Raw genomic sequence first — 18,702 nt, forward strand, 5'->3', positions numbered from 1 at the left:
GTGTTGGACTGGATGGGCCTTTGGCCTGATCTGACATTGGCATTTCTTATGTTCTTATGTTCTTATGTACCCAAGGAAAGCCAGCTCCTTTCTGTGGAACTCGCACTTGGAAAGTTTAGGCGGTTCTCATAGAGGGCTTTCAAGACATCCTGCACCAACTCCCCTGAAAAAGAGGTAACTTTTTTGTTTGTGGATGCGGAAAAAGCATTTGACAATCTTAATTGGAAGTTTATGTTACAGATGATGGAAAAAATTGATACGGGACAACAGTTCAGAAATTGTATTGAAGCTATCTATTCGGAACAAAGAGCTACACTGAATGTAATCCCAGCGGGGTATTGAATGCTGTTTTTTGTGCTCATCCCCCTCCCTTATATGTACTCTGAAGTATGCATCTCTCAAATCTCGTTTGGTAAAGATCCAGCCCTGGGAGGCCTCAGTGAGCAAGTCTTTGATGAGGGGTAGGTGGCAGGCATTCGACATAGACACTGCATTCAACCCCTGGTAGTCCATGCACAGCCTCAACCTCCCATCTTTCTTTTTCCGGAATAACACTGGTGTGGTGAATGGGGAGGCTGCTGGGTGTATGAACCCCCTGGCCAGATTTTTATCAATGAACCGTCGTAGTTTCTCCTTCTCTGCTGGGATCATGGAATAGATTTTCCCTTTGGGCCTTTTATGCCCCAGCAGTATCTCAATTGCACAGTCAGTTTTATGATGAGGGGGTAGTCCGTCTGTCTCCTCCTCCTCAAAAACCCTGGCCAAGTCCCGGTATTCAGGCGGGATCAGATTTAACTCTTCCCATGCCAGGCACACGTGTTCAGCCATGGGGTGAGGCTCTTCTCCCCAGTCAGTGTTCCAGAGATGCTCCTTGCATCGGGGGTCTAGGAATGTCATAGTCCCTGTACTCCACTGGACATACGGATCGTGGGCTTGAAGCCACAGGCTCCCAAGCACCATAGAGAACATCACAGAAGGGTTTACTACAAAAGAGCATAGCTCCCAGTGAGATGCCACCCCCACTGGTAGGTGGACAGTGTGGTACCGGCAGGCCTCCCCCCTCATAGTATTTTCTTCCATTTGGGAAAATACTATGGGCTCCTGTAGTTTATGTACTTTGGCCCCCAAGTCCATGACTAAGTCCTGGGTACGTCCTGAATCAATAAGGGCTCTGACCCTAATACACGTCCCCCCCTCAGGATTGACTATGATCACAGTCAAATAGAAGAGGGGGGAGGAAGGTCTCATCATGTCTTACACCAGAGACTTTCGGACCTGCTGGTCAGCGCCCTTCAAAGCAGGTCCCGGCCTTTTCCTGCCAGCTGAGACACATCACTCTCACTGGAGGAGTTGCCCTTCACCTCATCTCTCGCTGCTGTTTGCAGAGCCTTGGGCAACTTGGGGCATTGGCTTGGGGTCTTGGGTCTTTTCTCCTTGGCTTCTTCCTTGCGTGCCTTCTCGGGGCTCTTACTTCCTGGGCAGTTTGTGGCGAAATGCCCCGGTGCTCTACATTTCAGGCAAAATCCCATGCACATCCATTGCTCTCAGTCACCTCTGGTCGTCGGGCCCCTTCCGCGCTGTGTCTTCGAGCTCCCGGATGCATTCCCCAGCATCTTTGCACCTGTTTTCTGCCTTGCAAGCCACTTGTATCCAGCGGCTGAGGGTCAGTGGGTTGTCTTGGGCCAGAGCCTGCTCCAAAATTGTGGTGTTCAGCCCGGTCCGGTAGAGCTCAATGAGAACCTCTTTAGGTTATCCCTGCAGTTTGGCAGTGTAGGTCTTAAACTCATCTGAGTACTTCTGCACTGACCGGCCCCCTTGTCTCAAGTCCCTGAGGTGAGTCTGTGCCTTCTCCAACTCCAGGGGGTCTTCATACTGGTGCCATAGTGCTTGCATGAAGGCATCCATGTTGTGCAGTTCAGGACCTCCAACGCTGTATAGGCCCACAAACCAGTCAGCCACCCGGTCTTGAAGTCGCGACCCCATGTAGTCCACACGATGTTCATTGGAGGTGAAGGTGTGGTCCCACTTTCTCAGGAACTTCTGCACCTGCAGCATGAAGAACGCCAGCTTCTCAGGGTTGCCATCAAATGTCACCTTGAGCGCATCTCGGGGTCACTCTTGGCCCTGGATTGGTCCTACCAGAGGAGGGGGCGGGGGTCCCGGTGGCTGTCTGCACTGCTCCCCCTTATCCAGCTGTTCCTCGGCCTCTTTGGCCTCCCATTGCATGAGTTCCCTGACGACTACAGGGAGATGCTCTATGAAGTTTTGGAGACCCTCCTTGAGCTCCTTCAGCTTGGCTCTCAGCTCCATGTTCGCCTGCTCAGTGCTCGTCTCTTCTCCCAGGGCCTCTACCACTTACAGGCACTCAGGATCATCCTGGAAGGTGTGGGAGGCTCGCCTCCCTTCTCGCTCCCCAAATGCCTTTGTGCCCCTGAAACTCGGTATGCTTACCAGCCACACTGGGTTGTCCTACCGGTTGTGACCACCACGGTGGTCTTTAGGCTTGGCCCCAATGTCCGGTTGCTTCTTGGGTTTGGGGCCAGCTGGTTTCTTGGTTTTCTTGTCAGGAGCCGGGCCCAGGAGTTTGGTTTCAGACCCGGTGCCCATCCCTGTGCCTTCGCCTTTGTCAGCCATCACTTCAGTGATGTGATGGTTGAAGAGAGAAAGGGAGTTCTGACACTTTGTCAGACTCCTGGTCAAGCAACTCCCAACAACACTCTCTTTGGCAGTGATTTGTTTATTGTTTATTGAGATATCAGCATGATTCAGGTTAGAACAGTACTGTGTCAGAAGTGAAGTTTTTTGGCAGTAACCTCTACAGATATAGACAATTAAAATGTAGCGTGCCCCCCCCCCCGGTTCATCCAATTGTTTCATTCAGCCGTCCTGCCTAAGCCGTTAGCATCTACACCCACCTATAAGTTCCCAGTCCTCTTAGTTAAGACAGCAAGGCTAGCACAGAGCCTGCTTCAAGGTCATCTCTGTGGAGAGGCTTGTCTTGGGAAGAGTTACAATGGTGCCACTCTCATACTCTCACACACACCCTCAGGAATTTCCCTTCCCCCCATAACTATGACAAACAAAGCAGAGTTTGACACAGGAAAGCTGAATGAAGTCTATTTGGGCCATCCTCCGTTGTATAACTTCCAGTTGTCTTGAGCCCATTTCTCATGGAGAAATGCCAAGGTAAAATCAGTCACTGGAGAAACCTCTCAGTGCTTTGTTTTTGGTTCTTCTCTTAGTTTCTGTGTCACATGTACTTTTGCTCTGATATGTATTCCCTGGGTTTTCAATTGATAAGTGTTTTCTAGTTAAATAAAAATCTTTCCTTTTAAAGATCTCAGATCATACATTAGTAACTCATTCAGGAGCCTGATTGTTTGTTCGTGCTTAGATAGCAAAACCTAGGCCAGCTAGAGGATTTAGTGAGGAGGAGGGAGATAGTTACCCAATATGCATGCACATTCAACACCCCACTTTCACTGAGCTGGACCACTGGGAGGACATTCTGGGGGTCTAGTCTGGCTGGTGGCACAGTACTGCAATGATAGGGGTAGGATTCCCAGTAAGCAAGTTCCACACACACACACACACACCACTGGTTGTGGAGAACAGGCCAGAGGAAAAGTAGATCAGAATAACAATCAGTACTTTGAACTGAAACCTGTAACTAATACACAACCAATGCAGTTGCAGGTGTAATACTCCCAACAATAACTGAGATGCAGTTATTATTGGGAGTATACTGAGATGCAGTGTTCTGTACAAACTGGAGCTTCTGAGCTGGCTACAAGAGTAGATCTATGCAGAGTGTATTACAGTAGTCTATCCACAAGATTACCATGGTGTGGGTCCATGTGACCAGATCAGCCCAGTCAAGGTTGAGAGCCCTCTTCTGAGCTAAATTAACATGAAAGAAAACATTTTTGGCAGCTGCATTAACTTGCTTTTCCAGCAATAATGCTGGAGGCAGAGTAATCCCTAGGCTCTTAACAGAATCAGCAAGGTTACTGAACTCAGTTGAATGTGGGAAGCAGAAGACCCTCCAAGACCTAAGCCTTTCTAACCACGATCACCTTCATCTTGTCAAGATTCAGTTTCAACTTGTTCAATCATTGCCATTTAACCACACCAGTTGGGCAATGGCTCAGAACCATTACAGCATTGCTGGATGATTTGGTTAAAGAAATATAGAGCTGGGTGTCATCAGCATATTGATGACAGCCAACTGTAAAACAATGAATGACTTCTCCTAAGGGCTTTTTACACAGAGATTAAATAGCATGGGACATAAGACTGAGCTTTGTCAAACCCCATAGGACAAACCCCAAACGGATAACATCTGGTGTCCAACAGCAACCCTCTGAGCCGAAACCATAAGGAACAATTTAAACCAATCCAATTCATATCCCTTGATACCTACTACTGCCTCCAAGCATCTCAATAAGATGGCATGGTCAAAGGTGGCTGGTAAATCCAATAAGGACAAAGGAGAGGTATGGTCCTTGTCTACATTCAAACAGATACCGTCCACTAAAGCCACCAGGTGTCAGACTCGGGCCGTTGATAACGGGTACATAGTTGGCACCTGATGATGTATCTTGCTTAAGAACTGAATGACCTGCAACCTGTAATTTTTTCCCATAACATTCTCCCCATGATTTATCTGCTTCTGCCTGCTTGCAGTTTCTTATTGTTGCCCTCACCTGCCATTGCATTCCTGAAGCGGGGGAGTGTGTGTGAATAGGGAGGCCCAGGGGTCATTTCCTGCAGGAGCACACAGGGGCGGAGCTCTGGCAGTAAAGAGCCCAGGGGGCGGGCACATGCAACAAGCCCCACCCCCTGCTCCCAGCAGCCCTCAGTCAGAGCAAGAAGCAGCCAGGTAAGTTGCAGAGTCCCCCCAGCCCCCCGACCCAAAACAGTCCTGTGGCACCTTTAAGACCAAGTTTTATTCAGGTACAAGCTCTCCCTCCTCTGCAAGAACAGATCTGCATGCCGTCCTCCCCCATAGCTAGCAATCCAAAACAGTCCAGTGGACCCTGAGCGGTGGGTGTTGCCTTCTGACACACTTCTGGTGATGTCAGGGGGTGTGGCATATGCAAATAAGTTATGCTAATAAGTTATGCTAATGAGCTCCTGCACCTCTTTTTCTATGAAATGACCCCTGGGGAGGCCACTTAGTAATCTTCCAAGAGGCACCATAGACATTGTTCTCATGAGATGTCCTTGGAGAAGAGTGTGTCTGGCTAGATAATGGTTGTATATCTTTCAGGACCACTGTAGTAATGCTGATGTTGAATGTATGGAATTTGGGGGTGTAACTATACCTGGCGTTTCCCGCCTGGCAAATCAGTCCTAATAAAGCATTTGAACCCACAGCATCTCATATCTCTAAATAAAACATTCAGTAAAGAAAGTGCGTGTAGAGAGTGATTTGACTGGGAACCTGACACCAGGGCTATCACCATCCCATAGCATGGCCTCAAACTAGAGTGAAAGGGGTCTAGAGCAGATGAGTTACTGAGGAAGACCATTGTTTTGCAACCATTGTTGGGCAGATTAGAGACCAGACAATGATTAGCTACATCATTCTTCTCTAGTGATTTTTTTAAAGTAATGGACAGATAACTATGTCTGTGAGTGAATGAGGAAAGGTGCCCTGAGTCAATAATTAATATATGATGGACACCATCTAGTCCTCACATGATTTCAGCACCCAGGATGGACAAGGATCCAAGCCACGTGACGGAATCGACAGAATTCAAGATCCTGTCAACATTGATCAAAAACTGGGCCAAAATGGCCCATGTGATTAAATGATGATTGGGGTTGGGGAGGGTCTGTGGCTCACTGGAAGAGCCTCTGCTTTACTTGCAAAAGATCCCACTTGCAAACCCTCTGGACCAGGCAGCAGGTGATGTGGAAGACCCCAGCTGGAGATCCTGGTGAGCCGCTGCCAGTCCAGGTAGACAGTACTGACCTTGAGGGACCGATCCAGTATCAGGCAGCTTCATGTGTGTTCCTGTTATAAGTGGGCTAGATGGTGCACTGGGCTTTTTTACTGTCTGAACCGTATTACAGCCAGTAGCCAAACATGAATGTATTTGAGAGATTTTTATCCACAAAAAAACAATCTTTGCAAAACTGTCACAGGTAATCACCAGCTCCTGAGAATTTCGAGACGCAGACCTAGGAGTCAGCAAATGAGGAAGCATACATTATCAGAGACATTTATAGAGGGCGCCTGCTTATTTCCTGATAAGGCTTCCATGTCTTTAGGAGCTTCCTTACAGGCAGAACTTTGCTGCTGAAGACAGATTGATCTGTTGCATTTCAGAGCTGTCATTCAAACGGCAGCACAGGAGCCCTGCTGGGGAGACCACTCGCAGCCCCACTAGCCTGGATGGCCAGGGCGAGTGCCTTGTGTCTGCAAAATACTGCTCTGTCGCACTTTCCCGCTACCCTGCCCCCAGAAGGAAGTGCTGTGGCCTCAGAGGCCTCTCCCATTCCTGCACACACAGAACGTCCCACTGGAGCTCAGCTGGTCTCCCTCCCGCCTTTCCAAAGCAGGTAGCACACCTGAGGCTTTCCCTGCCAGGGCCACGTCAGCGTCTGCCCTGAGCAAGCCCACAGGTAAGCGGGAACAAAGCTGGGGGTGGCCTGCGGAGTGGGCACCCACTACAGAGTCTGATGCAGGAAAAAGGGGAAGTGGAGGGGTTGTTTTTTGTTTTGAAAAGCTGGTATTTCTTGTTTTAAGGGGGGGGGGGGGAGAGTCCAGGCAGCGCTACACAGGACAAGAGATTGCCGTTTAATGCTGGTAAGCAATGCTCCCTCTAAGCTGTGCAGTCTTGTGAGCAAAAATTCGACTTTGTGAGCTCCTGGCATTAACGTTGTGAGCGGGCAATTTGGCGACAGCATAAATCAGTTTGCTCTGGAGCCCTCCTTCCTGAGCGAAGACAAAAATGTGTGAGCCGGAGGCTAAAAAAACTGTGAGCTGGCTCACACTAACTCAGCTTAGAGGGAACACTGCTGGTAAGAATGGGCGCATCAGCCTTGGGCAAAAAACACGTCTGAGGTCACAGTTCTTGGTTAATCGACACAGAATATGTGAGGCTTTGTCCTTTCCCTTCTCTAAACTAAGACAGCCCAGAGCAGCTGACCCACCTTCATCTGCCCCACATCTGTGGAACATGCCCAGTCTCTCCTCTTCCCCTCCCCAAGCCTTCTTCTGACTTGTCTCTGCTGTTCCTAATTTACAAGCCCTGGTGGGTAAGGAAATGTCCTTTACCTGGGATGGGATGGGCAATCAGGGGCAAAGGGAGGCTGCTGTACCTGTTTCAGATGGTCTACGTCAGTCACAGCAAAATAGCACAGGAGTCCAGTGGCACCTCAAAGACTAACAAAAGGTATCCCAGCGCAAGTTTTTTGAGTCCAAGGTCACTTCAGCTCTGACAAAAGGTGCTGCTCTGACTCACAGAAGCTTGTGCAGGAATCAGTTTTGTTACTGGACTTCTGTGATATTTCCCGTGATGTCATTTTTGTCCAGCACCTACAGTATTGTAAGGAAAGAGCTGAGATGGAACAGTGGCCACTGGCTGGGGTGCTGGGCTGGAGAGACTCTGGCTGATTGGCAATGAAGTTTACCGGGCAAGGTGTTTGTCTACCGGTTATTCAATACCGCCCTTGTCTCCCCAATGGGGACTCAAAGCTGCTGACAATATCACTCTCCCCTCCTCCACCTACATCTCAAGACTGTAGTGAAGATAAAGGCAGTATATAGTCTGTGACCCACCTGTGCAAACTTCAGTGGCTAAAAAGAAGACGAGGTGCTAGAGTGCATGGCCGCCTAGAAACCACAGAGTCTAACCAGTCAGCTGTAGAATTTACTTAGATCTTTATGCCCTACTTCTCTCCCCGATGGGCACCCAAAGCAGTTTACAACCTCGTTGTGCCATCCTCCCTGTCCTCCTCACCATAACAGCCCTGTGAGGTAAATGAGGCCAAGAGAGTGACTTTGTCTCCCAGATCTTAGTCTGACACTTTGACTGATACACCACACTGAAATGGACTCACTCCATACATGTTGAGTTGTTAACTTTACATGTTCTAGGCTGATTTTCTGTCTATTAAGGCCACAGTCATAACATCTGTGAAGCTTACTTTTGGGTTCAACATCTAGAGAATGTCTGGGATTAGTCTATGTGGCTGCAATGTGCACATGAGCTGTGCCTCCCATAGGTGTAGAAACAGCTGGAGTATTCCGTGCTCTTTTCCCAAAATCAATGATGTAAAATGAATACACACAAATATAATTGGTTGGAATAATTTACTCATTATGCAGAATTCCACTGTTATTGGCTCACATTGTAGGTAACCTTAGTGTAGAATTTTTTAGTGCAGCGCCTGCGACCAAATTAAGGCTTCAGATCTTGCAGTGAGGTGGTAAATATGTATTCCTAGCTCTCCTCCTTCCCTCTAGTCCTTACCCAGCTTGTGCTCCAGCTGATAGATGGCTATCCCAAGCTTCATGATTCCTCTTCATGTTGGATAAATGATACTTTATCCCCTTTGACATTGACCTGCAGCGTTTCTGCCTGCATCAGGCAGCTGGGACCCAAGGTGGCTTCAGATCCTGATGAAGCATTGACTTCAACTGTTATCTGCATTCAGGGGCTGCAGTGACTAACTCACATCTCCTTTGCCTGCTCAGATGCGGTTTTGTTTCATGCCTCTCCAGAGAGCTTTGGGGGTAAAGGAACCCATTCCAGCATCAGAACCACATAGCCTACCTGCGCTGGGCTTGTTTTCAGTTGCCTGCGGCTTATTGGGAGGACTCAGGCAGCTAAAGCAAGTCTGGGGCATGAAAGGAGAACCAGCAGAATCATCTAGTAATGAACAATCAAGTGGAGCAGACTGGAGAAGATGGTGTGGACCCAGAAGATGAAGACAAACTGAAAAGTACGCAGACGGAGAGTGATTTCAGCTAAGCATACTTTTATTAGTCAGGAACAAGACACCTAGGCTGGCTCACAGGCCGGCTTATATTCCTACTGAAAACCCACCACCAAAACACACACCCCACTCCCGATAGGCTATTTACAGTGACCGAGAGACCTATTGGCCTCACGGCCTGGGACCTAGCCCTTTCATTGGGCCTGGCTAGGATCCTACTGGCCCATTGTCTTTTGGCATGAAGCTTGAGGTGTTTGTGCATGGACAAGCCCAGGCATGCCCGGCCCTGTCAGGGCTCGATACACTACACAAACCTATAGAGAAGGTATGTGACAAGCCCTGAGGATGGGATGCGACAAGCCCTGGGATGCAACAAACCCTGAGGATGGAACATCCAAAACGGTAAATAGTTTCATATCAGTGGGCAGAGATGTCTTTCCCCCCAACAGAAATCAATGAGGAGATGCCATTTTACTCAAATTGTTGAGGACCCACTCTTAGATCCAGAAATTGCAGCAAGGCACTACTCAGTACCTACTTCTAGGGAGACCCTGGCAGTGCTACCCTGCCACAGATGTGTGTGTGTGTGTGTGTGTGTGTGAGAGAGAGAGAGAGAGAGAGAGAGAGAGAGAGAGAGAATCTTTTCAAAACTATCAGTCCCATCCAGTCCTAATGTTTGTAATGGAATGTGTGGCCGCCCTGGGGGCTGGGTGAGTTCCCCTTCACATGCAACAGAAAAAGCAATAATCATTGACGGTAAAGAAATGGCAAGCTACCATGTGGCTGATTATGAATACTTAACCCCACATACGCCTGCCTTCCAAATATTTGTTTTTCCAGAGAGTCCACAAACCACTCTAGTGTTAATTTATAAGAGAAGCAGTAGAACCTGTCTGCCTGGAAGGTGCCTTCCTTCCTCTGCCTGGAAATCCCACCCCCTGGCTCCAAGTGTATGAAGGCCAACTGTGGTGCGGGAAGGTGCATAGACAGAGACCTTCCACTTCCTAGCCAGCTAAGATCTACAGGAAACAAAAGCGATGGAAATCTTGAATGTCAGGATCTGACAGCATTTTCTAAACCAGATTCTATGGCTACCTAACAATAAATGCAGTCTAGATATTAGCAGAACTGGGGGGGGGGGTTGCCTTTGATCAGAGCATTACTTTGCTGTCATATAAAAGCATTACTTTCTCATGTTCTAATGCTGAGCCCTGGCTTATATCAAAGAAAGGAAAGTGTGTCCCATGGCTTCACACCACAAGGCTCCAGGTGGAAGGGGGAAAGAAACAATTGGCATATCAGTGGATCACAAGGGCATAGCCCAGAAGTGCTACCTTATTCACGGGCAGCCCTATATAGCAGGGCACCTCACTTCTAACCTGAACCAGAGACCCACAGAGTCAGACCCACAAAGTCAGGCCAAGGAAGGCACTCCTGGCCTGAAAGCTTTGGAAAAGGGACTCCATTTTCAGGTGATACAAGGCAGCCTTCCAAGGCAACCTCCAACCTCCCCCGCCACCCAGAAAGGAATGCATATGAAACAATGGGTTCCACCAGGTATTATATCTGCATTTCTAAAGCTATTCAGAGGTCACCTGGCGAATAGCCCTTTCGTCACCTAGCCCTTTTGTGTGCTCCTATGTCTATGTGAAAATCCTTTGTTTCCACAACTGTCCTTCCTGCTTCATCCCTCAGGATCCCAAGATAAAGCAATCATATATTCAAATGTTTAGCGGTCGGGGCAAAGCTATTCAGAGGTCACCTGGTGAATAGCCCTTTTGTCACCTAGCCCTTTTGTGTGCTCTTATGTCTATGTGAAAATCCTTTGTTTCCACAACTGTCCTTCCTGCTTCATCCCTCAGGATCCCAAGATAAAGCAATCATATATTCAAATGTTTAGCGGTCAGGGCTGGGGCTACCATTAGGCCAACTTAGGTGACCGCCTAGGGCGCAGAACTCAGAGGAGTGTAGAACTGACTATCATGCATTAGGGTGTGAAGTTCCAAAACTCCTTCGTGCCCCCTTGGCATTACAGCAGAGAGAAGGACCCAGGGCAGGGGGCTGAATTCAAGCCCCTTCAGAAAGGGATTGTTTCCGAGGTGCGAGAGAGGAAGAGGTGTAAAGAAAGAGCTTCTGTGTGCAGAGTGCCTTTGCCCTCCAGCCAAGCGGAAGGCGAGGCTCCCAGGTCCCCTTGAACTCCTCTCCACACACACAGAGCACCCCTCAAGCTGACGCTTGGTTTGTTGACTTACATGAAAGTAACAAAGTTGGAGTCAAGTGCACCTGGGTGCAGGCTCCAGCCACCCTGCCTGCTTAAGTCCCACCAGGCTTCTTCGCACCTTGGAAACCCATGATGAATGCTTACGACGTACTCTAATCAGCCTCTACTGAGGAAGAATATGCGAAACCAAGTTTTGAAATCTGGAGTCTTCGTCTATAGACCTGCTTTGTACTTGTATTGTGGACTGGTTCTATATCTGTATACTTACCTGTTGGAAGACTGGAAATACATTATATGCTACCTGTTGGAATACTAAATATGTTTATTATATACTTGCCTGCTCGACATTTGTAGATGCTATGCATGTATTACTACCACTCCAATTTGAATAGTGTCTAAGAGTTGCTTATTTGTATATTGTCTTTATTCTGTTCTTTTTCTTAGCATCTTTTCGAATGGTTCCCCCCCCCCTGATATTGTAGATGTCATTTATGCATGGTGGCAAAACCATTTGTTATGTGTATCTTTTATGGTTGTAAGTAGAACTGTATAAGACGACAGCAGTCTCAAGTGTGATTTGTATAGCATGACAGAGTATTGTGGTTATTTGTTTGCACAGCTGTATTTGCTGTATTTCCCTTCTTGTGTGGTTGTTAATCTCCAGGGGAGGGCTGGAGATCACTCAACATTACAACTGCTCTTCAGATGGCAGAGATCAGTTCCCCTGGAGAAAACGGTAAACTCTGTGTCATTATACTCTGCTGAGGGCGACACAGCAAATTGACGCTGTGTGCCCAAGGACAGGGCACCTGCCTAGAGTATCTTTCTAGATCTCGTTGTATTTATTTCCACAACGGGCCTTATTCCTAGTAATTTAATAAAAGCTGATACTAGGTCATTCCCACCTACCACAGCTACAGCCTGGCCCAAAGCTGTCCAGCCTCTCTAGGACATCAAAACAAGTAAAGCCAATAGTAGACGACAGAACCCCTGTGTTATACAGGCCCAGTATGACATCAGAGGAGATCATCCACTCAGCTGGTATAGTAGCATCTATGTCATATGACATCAAAAACCAGTCATCTAGAACAATTCAGGAGGGGTAGCCGTATTAGACTACTGCAACAAAAATAAATAGGAGTGTTGCAGCACTTTAAAAACTAACATTTACATTTTATTATAAGGTTCTGTGGATTTATCTTAAGCCTTCAGTGACATTTTCTCTCAGACTCATGGAAATCTTTGGGTGTACCAGCAAAAGGACTTTTAGCTTGGTTAGAGTTACTTAGCTCCTGGCTTGTGGGAAATGGAGTATCCCAGAATGAGGAGTGCTATTGCCAGTCACCTTCCTTGAAATTCACAGAAAAGTTACCCAAGGGAGTAAAGCCAGAAAAAGAAACCATTTACCTCCATCCGACTCCATCCGACTCCCATCTGCTTTCTGCTTTTGTACAAGGCTCCAGTACAGACTACATGGAGCTCTATTGCTGCCTCTTGATCACCAAGCTTTAAACTGAAGCTGTGTTTTCCCTCAAGCCACCACTAGATGTCTCTGCGGTGCACAGGTCCAGGTGAACAAGCACGGGAAAGACTCACAGCCCTCGAAGTTGTTTTGTTTTTAAATTAAGAATATATTTTTAAAAAAATTAAGAATAATTACTTTGTCTGTTTCTGTTTAGACAGCTCGTGTCTGTTTTAAGGGGCCAGTTCAGAGACCCTATAGGCTAGCTGGCTCAGAAGATGATTGGCTGGAAAACGCAGCCTGGATCTTGACTCAGTGGGGGCACACAAAGATGTTGACAAGTTCGGGGCCGGGGGCTGTTTCAACTGCTGTTCTTCTGTTCTGAACTTAAACTCTGCTTTTAACTTGTTTTATTATGTATCTGTGTGGTGGTGGTGGTGGTGGTAAGGATGACCATGATGATGCTACTCAACCATATTTCAAAAACCTACATCCCAAGAATCAAACCTATAAGGAAGAAGGGATTTTCAAAGCACCCATGAAACGTGTTACTTTACTACTGTTTTACTACTCCTGCTCCAAACAGAAGGCCTCCTCTTGAGGTTGACTGTGGAACTCCTGGCCGCCGAGTACCAGCCATTGCAATGGCTGCTGGTGGAAAAAAATCTTTCACAGTATATGGGTAGACGGGATTTTCAAGCGAAGGTTTTCAGAACCCTTCATATCTGAAAAAAAGCATGAAGCATCGCTCAATAGTCACGACTCACGAACGATTCTTCTATCTTCCAACATTCCCGGTATACTTTTGTGTGTGTCGAAGAACACGAGAGAAAAAGAGAGAGTCGAGGAGAGGATCGGGGAACAATCAGGGGAAGAATGGGGTGATGTTTTAGGAGGCAGGTAGGGGTGTTCTTTGCGTGCACGAGTTAGGTGAAACTGCTGTTAACCTGACAAAGCTACTGTCGGTCAATATCATCGACAAGACGCTTCCAGTGCGCTACCCAATCCAATCCAAATACCTTTATTGGCATAAAAAGAAAAAGGGTACAACATGGCCAGTTTACAGAAAATTTCAGTTATAAAAACCATCAAGCATCACATAAAAGAGCGAGACTTTTGCTCCCGAATTGTTATGGCAAGACAAGAGGGCGCTACCCAGTTAGCAGCATCCCTGCCGAAGCTCTTCGTCTTCAGTGAGACTTCAGCGGCCAATCGCAATTTTGGCTGTTCACATAACCTTCTGGACCAGCCCGGAACCTTCGAAAAGCAACGAACGATACTTTCACATGCAAACCTTTTTTAGTGACAGGGGAGGGAAGGAATACAGAAAATGGGAGATTTATGAAGCTGGACAACTTCAGGCAGGAATGAATAAATGGCTGCTAGCCCTGGTGGTTGATGGAACCTCCGTGTTCAGAAGAGGAATATACCCTTGCATATCGGATGCAGGGGATAAACACTGCGGGGCGGGGGTGGGTGGGGAGGAGAGGTATTAGTGTTCCCTCTAAGCTGAGTTAGTGCGAGCTAGCTCACCGTTTTTTAGCCTCCGGCTCACACATTTTTGCCTTAGCTCAGGAAGGAGGGCTCCAGAGCAAACTCATTGATGCAGTAGCCAAATCGCTCGCTCACGACTTTAATGCCAGGGGCTCACCAAGCAGAATTTTTGCTCACAAGACTCCACGGCTTAGAGGGAACATTGGTTGTGGCACCTTTGAACATTTATTACAACATAAGCTTTCGGGGACTATGGCCCACTTTTTCAGATGCAATTAGCGGATCCTCATTAAATAGACATTCTCTGTAGCAGTTTTTTTTTTGGGGGGGGAGATAAGCAAACAGCAGGGCCAAGCGGCGTGAAACAGTGTGATATAAGTCGAGAAAAAGACGCGGTCTAATCACTATTCATGCTATGCTCGTTAACTCCTGTAATAGGTGGGGCGTCCCAGGTTTGGCTGATGTAGCAGCGCCCTGCTTGTGGTTTCCCCGGAAGCCTCGTACTGGCCCGAACAGGCGCCCAGCTGTTGGCCTCGATGGCTCTTTGGCCCGATCCTGCGCTCCCCCTCTCCTTCCCGCAAACCCCAGCGAGCTTTCCTGCCGCAGGGGCCTCTTCAACGCAGCCGGCTCGAGGGCGCGCTCTGCCAGGGGCGCGTTGCTTTCAGGTTAAAGGGCCATTATGGGCTGCGGCCCTCGGTCGTTTCCTTGTTGGCTCAGAGGCGCTGGAGCAGAAGCGCCGCCGAGAGAGGGCCAGGCCAGGCGCTGCCTGTTTGCAAAGAGTTAAGGAGGCGGAAAATGCGGCGGCCGCGGCTGCCTCTCTCCATAGAAACGGTGATCTTTAACGGGGGAAACTTTATTAAAGTCCGATGGGGCGATAAGCGCTAGCGCCGCGCCTTTAATTAAAGCGCAGAGGAAATTGCCGGCGCCCGGGCCTTGCGCCCCTCGCCCGTTGCTTGGAGACTGGCCCCCCTCCCTGTCCTGCCTCCCCTGGTGGGGATCGGAATACATAGTCATAACCATCAGGTTCCCCGGGCGAGGACGATAATACCCCCCGCGGGCGCCGGGTGCGCGCAGAGCTGCCATGAGACGCGGCGCGGCCCGGACCCTGCTGCTCAACATGTACCTGCCAGGTAGGACGGGGACCAGCGCCAAGGGGGCCCCCGTCCAACTTCTCGGGACGGGGACCTGGCCAAAGGTGGGGGCCTTCCCCGTGGGGCTGCCATCCATTTCCGCAAGGCCAGGTCCCGCGCCCTCTCACCTCCCCCCCCCCCCGGGCTTCCCCCCACTTCTACCCTGCTTCCTGGCTCCCCATCTTTTTCCTTAGACGCCTCTTCTTTGCGCTCCTGGGCGTCTAGAGGCGCAAAGCTTCTGTTCGCCTTCTTATTTAAAGGCGCACCGACGGCTCCCGTCGGAAGTCGGATTTCCTTTTTCCTGGACGCGTTTCCTGACTTCATAGCGGCTTGCCGCTGGGAGGAAGAGGCGCAGAGTGGCAGAGGCTGGCGTCGTCCCCCCTCCCAGCGGGCACCCGGCTGGCGCTCATCAGTTTCTCTCCTCTTCCCCCCCTCCCCCCCATCTTCCTTGCAGACCCGGTTGGGGAGACTTTGTTCAAAGAAGGCAAGAACCAGGCGTGGGGCTCCCTGGGGTCTGGGGTGCAAAAAGGTAAGAGAGTCGCGCTCTCCGTTTCTCGAAAAGATTCCCAAGGGGATTGGGGATGTGTGTGTTGAAGTCTCTCAAACGGGATCTCCTGGTGGGCTGCTGAAAGGGGAGTCCATTTCTAGGGGTCCCCCCCGCCCGCCAAGGGACAGATCTGCTAAGCTACTTGAGGCAGCGGGACGTTCCCACAGGTGCGCATCTGTGCCAGATCCGCCTAAGTCTGACATCCCAGTCTGCCTGGCTGGCGCAAAGGATTCGCTCCTGCCGTCTAGGATCTAAGACTGGCGCTGCGAGAAGGATCCTTCATCCGCTCCAGCAGGTTGCAGGCGGGCTAGAATGTGTGTGTGTGTTTGTTTTGTTTTCACAATCTTGGGTTCAAACTTCACGACTTGATTATTTTTGCGGGGGGGAGGGGCACGGTGCGTCGACTTGGCTTGTTCTCCAGGCATCTTCGAAGGCAACGATGCAGTCTGGCAAAGAGCTGGTAAAAAAGCCCCCCCCCCCCCAGATCCGATCCCATATCGGCTTCTGCAGGGTAGGACTCGATCCTTAGCAGCATTGCCTTGCGCAAAGAGGAGGTCTGGAAGTATTCAACCGTGTTTTCACAAAGTGCTGGAAACCACATGTGTATCAAAGGTCTAATGATTCCGACCCCGCATTTCTTACAGGACGATGTGAATCCTGCCCGTGCTGTTTATTAATAAAAATCCGACATAATTTTTAATGGGGGGGGGTGGGGAGGGACGCAGCGCGAACGTTCCGCTTCGCAGTTAAGCCGGTGCGGCGGGGTTCTTGCTCCCCGGATCTTACAAATACTTCCCAGGGACCGGGAGTCCACCAAGAGATCGGACCGCTTTGGGGATTGCACCGTTCAGGTCGCAACTCGGCTGGTGAAGGACGCGCTTCTTCCGCGCTCCGAGTCGCCCGCTGTCCGACCGCGCCGGCTAGGAGGGAAGGGCGGCCGCCCAGGTGGCGCTGGCCAGCGGGGTCTACGCGGAATAGGGAGGAGGAGCCTCTCTTTTTAAAAAGAAACCTCAAGTCTACTTTGCGGTTCGTGTCCCTGAAGTCGGCCTGCCTTATATTTCCAAGCTGGGGGCAACCGCCCTAGACAAGTCCCCCCCCACCTCCCTTTGACCCAGAGCTCAGTGTCGCCTGAAAACGTGGGGCCCTTCAGACGCTATCGATCTAATGGCCAGCGTCAAAGGGATACGTTTGTTGTTTATTTTCAGAATTGTATGCAGTCTTTCCTCCCGGCCTGGAGCGCCCAGGCGGCCTGATCTCGCCAGACGGCGAAAGCTAAGCAGGCCCGGCCCTAGTTAGCATTTGGATAGGAGTCCACCGAAGAAGTCCAGGGTCGCGGTGCGGAGACAGGCAGACCGATTTCCCACAAGCGCTGAGCCACCCTCGCTCTTCCCTTTTGCCCCAGTGGTACGTGTCAATTTCACACAAGCTGCTGCGCCGCCGCATTTTGCCCCGCAGCTTCTTGTGATTTTCTCCGAGTCTACTCAATCCTGTTTATTGAGGATTTGCGGGGAAATCCCGCGAAGCTCCGGCAAAATGCGGCTTAGCAGCAGCTTGTGTGAAATTGACACGTACCATGGGACAAAAGGGAAGAGCGAGGGTGGCGCAGCGCTTGTGGGAAATCCAATGTCAAAGTACACTTTTGCGCCCTATGATTAAAAGCGATGGAGGGAAACGTCACCGAAAAGGACCGCAACACGTGAGTCCTGCGACCTCTGCTGAATGAATTGCCCTTTTCAGATTTAGCAGCAAACAACAACCAGCATCTCTAATGTTCGTCTCCGTCGTGTTCGTCTGTTCTCCCCTCCCGCTCGCCCAGCCCAGCCCCAGATCCACCTGGAGGGGAAAAAGGTCACCCGAAGGCCCTTCGCCCACTCATCCACCCTCCTCGAATTAATGTTCCCAGTTGAAGCGCTAGGGGGGGCACGTTGTGAGCAGTGTCTCCTCTAAGCTGAGTCAGTGTGAGCTAGCTAGCTCACCGTTTTTCAGCCTCCGGCTCACACATTTCTGTCTTAGCTCAGGAAGGATGGGGCTCCAGAGCAAACTCATTGATGCAGCAGCCAAATTGCTCGCTCACAACTTTAATGCCAGCGGCTCGCAAAGTAGAATTTTTTGCTCACAAAACTTCACAGCTTAGAGGGAACATTGGTTGTGAGTGGGGCTGCGGAATGAAAACCTCCAAGAGACGAAGGGAAATCTCCCGAGAGTCTCTGGTGGGGCTCCAGTCTAAACGGGGGGCCGGCTGGAACCACGGTCGACGGAGCCGCTGGTTCCCGAAGGGACTGCGCGCTCCAGCCAGCCAGCCAGAGGGGGTGCCGCCGGGGGGGCATTTAAAGCGGTCGTGGCTTCCACTGGGAAGGAAGGAAGTCCCGCGGAGCTCAAGGAGACTTCCCACGCACGCACGTGGATGTTGGGTGACAGCCGGAGAAAGCGGGCGGCTGCTTTCCTTGCCCGGGACTGCGATGCTGAACGGACCCTTGAAGCTAAGGGGAGTTTCTTCGTCTGTGGAGGAGAGGCAGAGTCGGAGGCTCCCTGGGCTGCGCTGATGGTGCTCCTTTGCCTGGCGCCGGTTCTGTTTTGGCTGGGGTGAGGAAAACGTAAAGCTAAACGTTTGAAGGCGCCTTCCAGATTGACAGCCCCATCCCAATCCCAATCCCATGCAGAGTTATTCCAGTCTAGACCTATTGTTTTCAATGCGTTCACACTGGAGTCACTCTGCGTAGGATTGCAGTGTTGCTGTGGCGTAGTGATCCGGGACTGACACTGACGTCTGGGAGCCACGAAAGCGTATGCCACACGAACAATGCGATCCTATGCAGATTTATCGTTCAGTTTAAAGCTCCATTTCAACCCACGGATTGAGGTGCCACAAGCACCTGACCAACACGGCTGTCTAGAA

General features: G+C 49.9%; 1 protein-coding gene across 1 annotated transcript in view; it reads left to right on the plus strand.

The window, feature by feature from the left end:
* The first annotated feature begins 15,210 nt into the window (after positions 1 to 15,210).
* The window catches only part of FEV (FEV (ETS oncogene family)), an 11,985-nt gene continuing 8,493 nt past the window's right edge, over positions 15,211 to 18,702 (plus strand). Inside the window, exons 1-2 of the mRNA XM_015415370.1 lie at positions 15,211 to 15,259; positions 15,714 to 15,788. Of these exons, the coding sequence (XP_015270856.1) occupies positions 15,211 to 15,259; positions 15,714 to 15,788 (124 nt within the window). The remainder of the gene's footprint in view (positions 15,260 to 15,713; positions 15,789 to 18,702) is intronic.

The sequence above is a fragment of the Gekko japonicus genome, unplaced genomic scaffold (assembly GCF_001447785.1).
Source record: "Gekko japonicus isolate JY-2015 unplaced genomic scaffold, Gekko_japonicus_V1.1 scaffold881, whole genome shotgun sequence".
NCBI classification, from domain to species: domain Eukaryota; kingdom Metazoa; phylum Chordata; class Lepidosauria; order Squamata; family Gekkonidae; genus Gekko; species Gekko japonicus.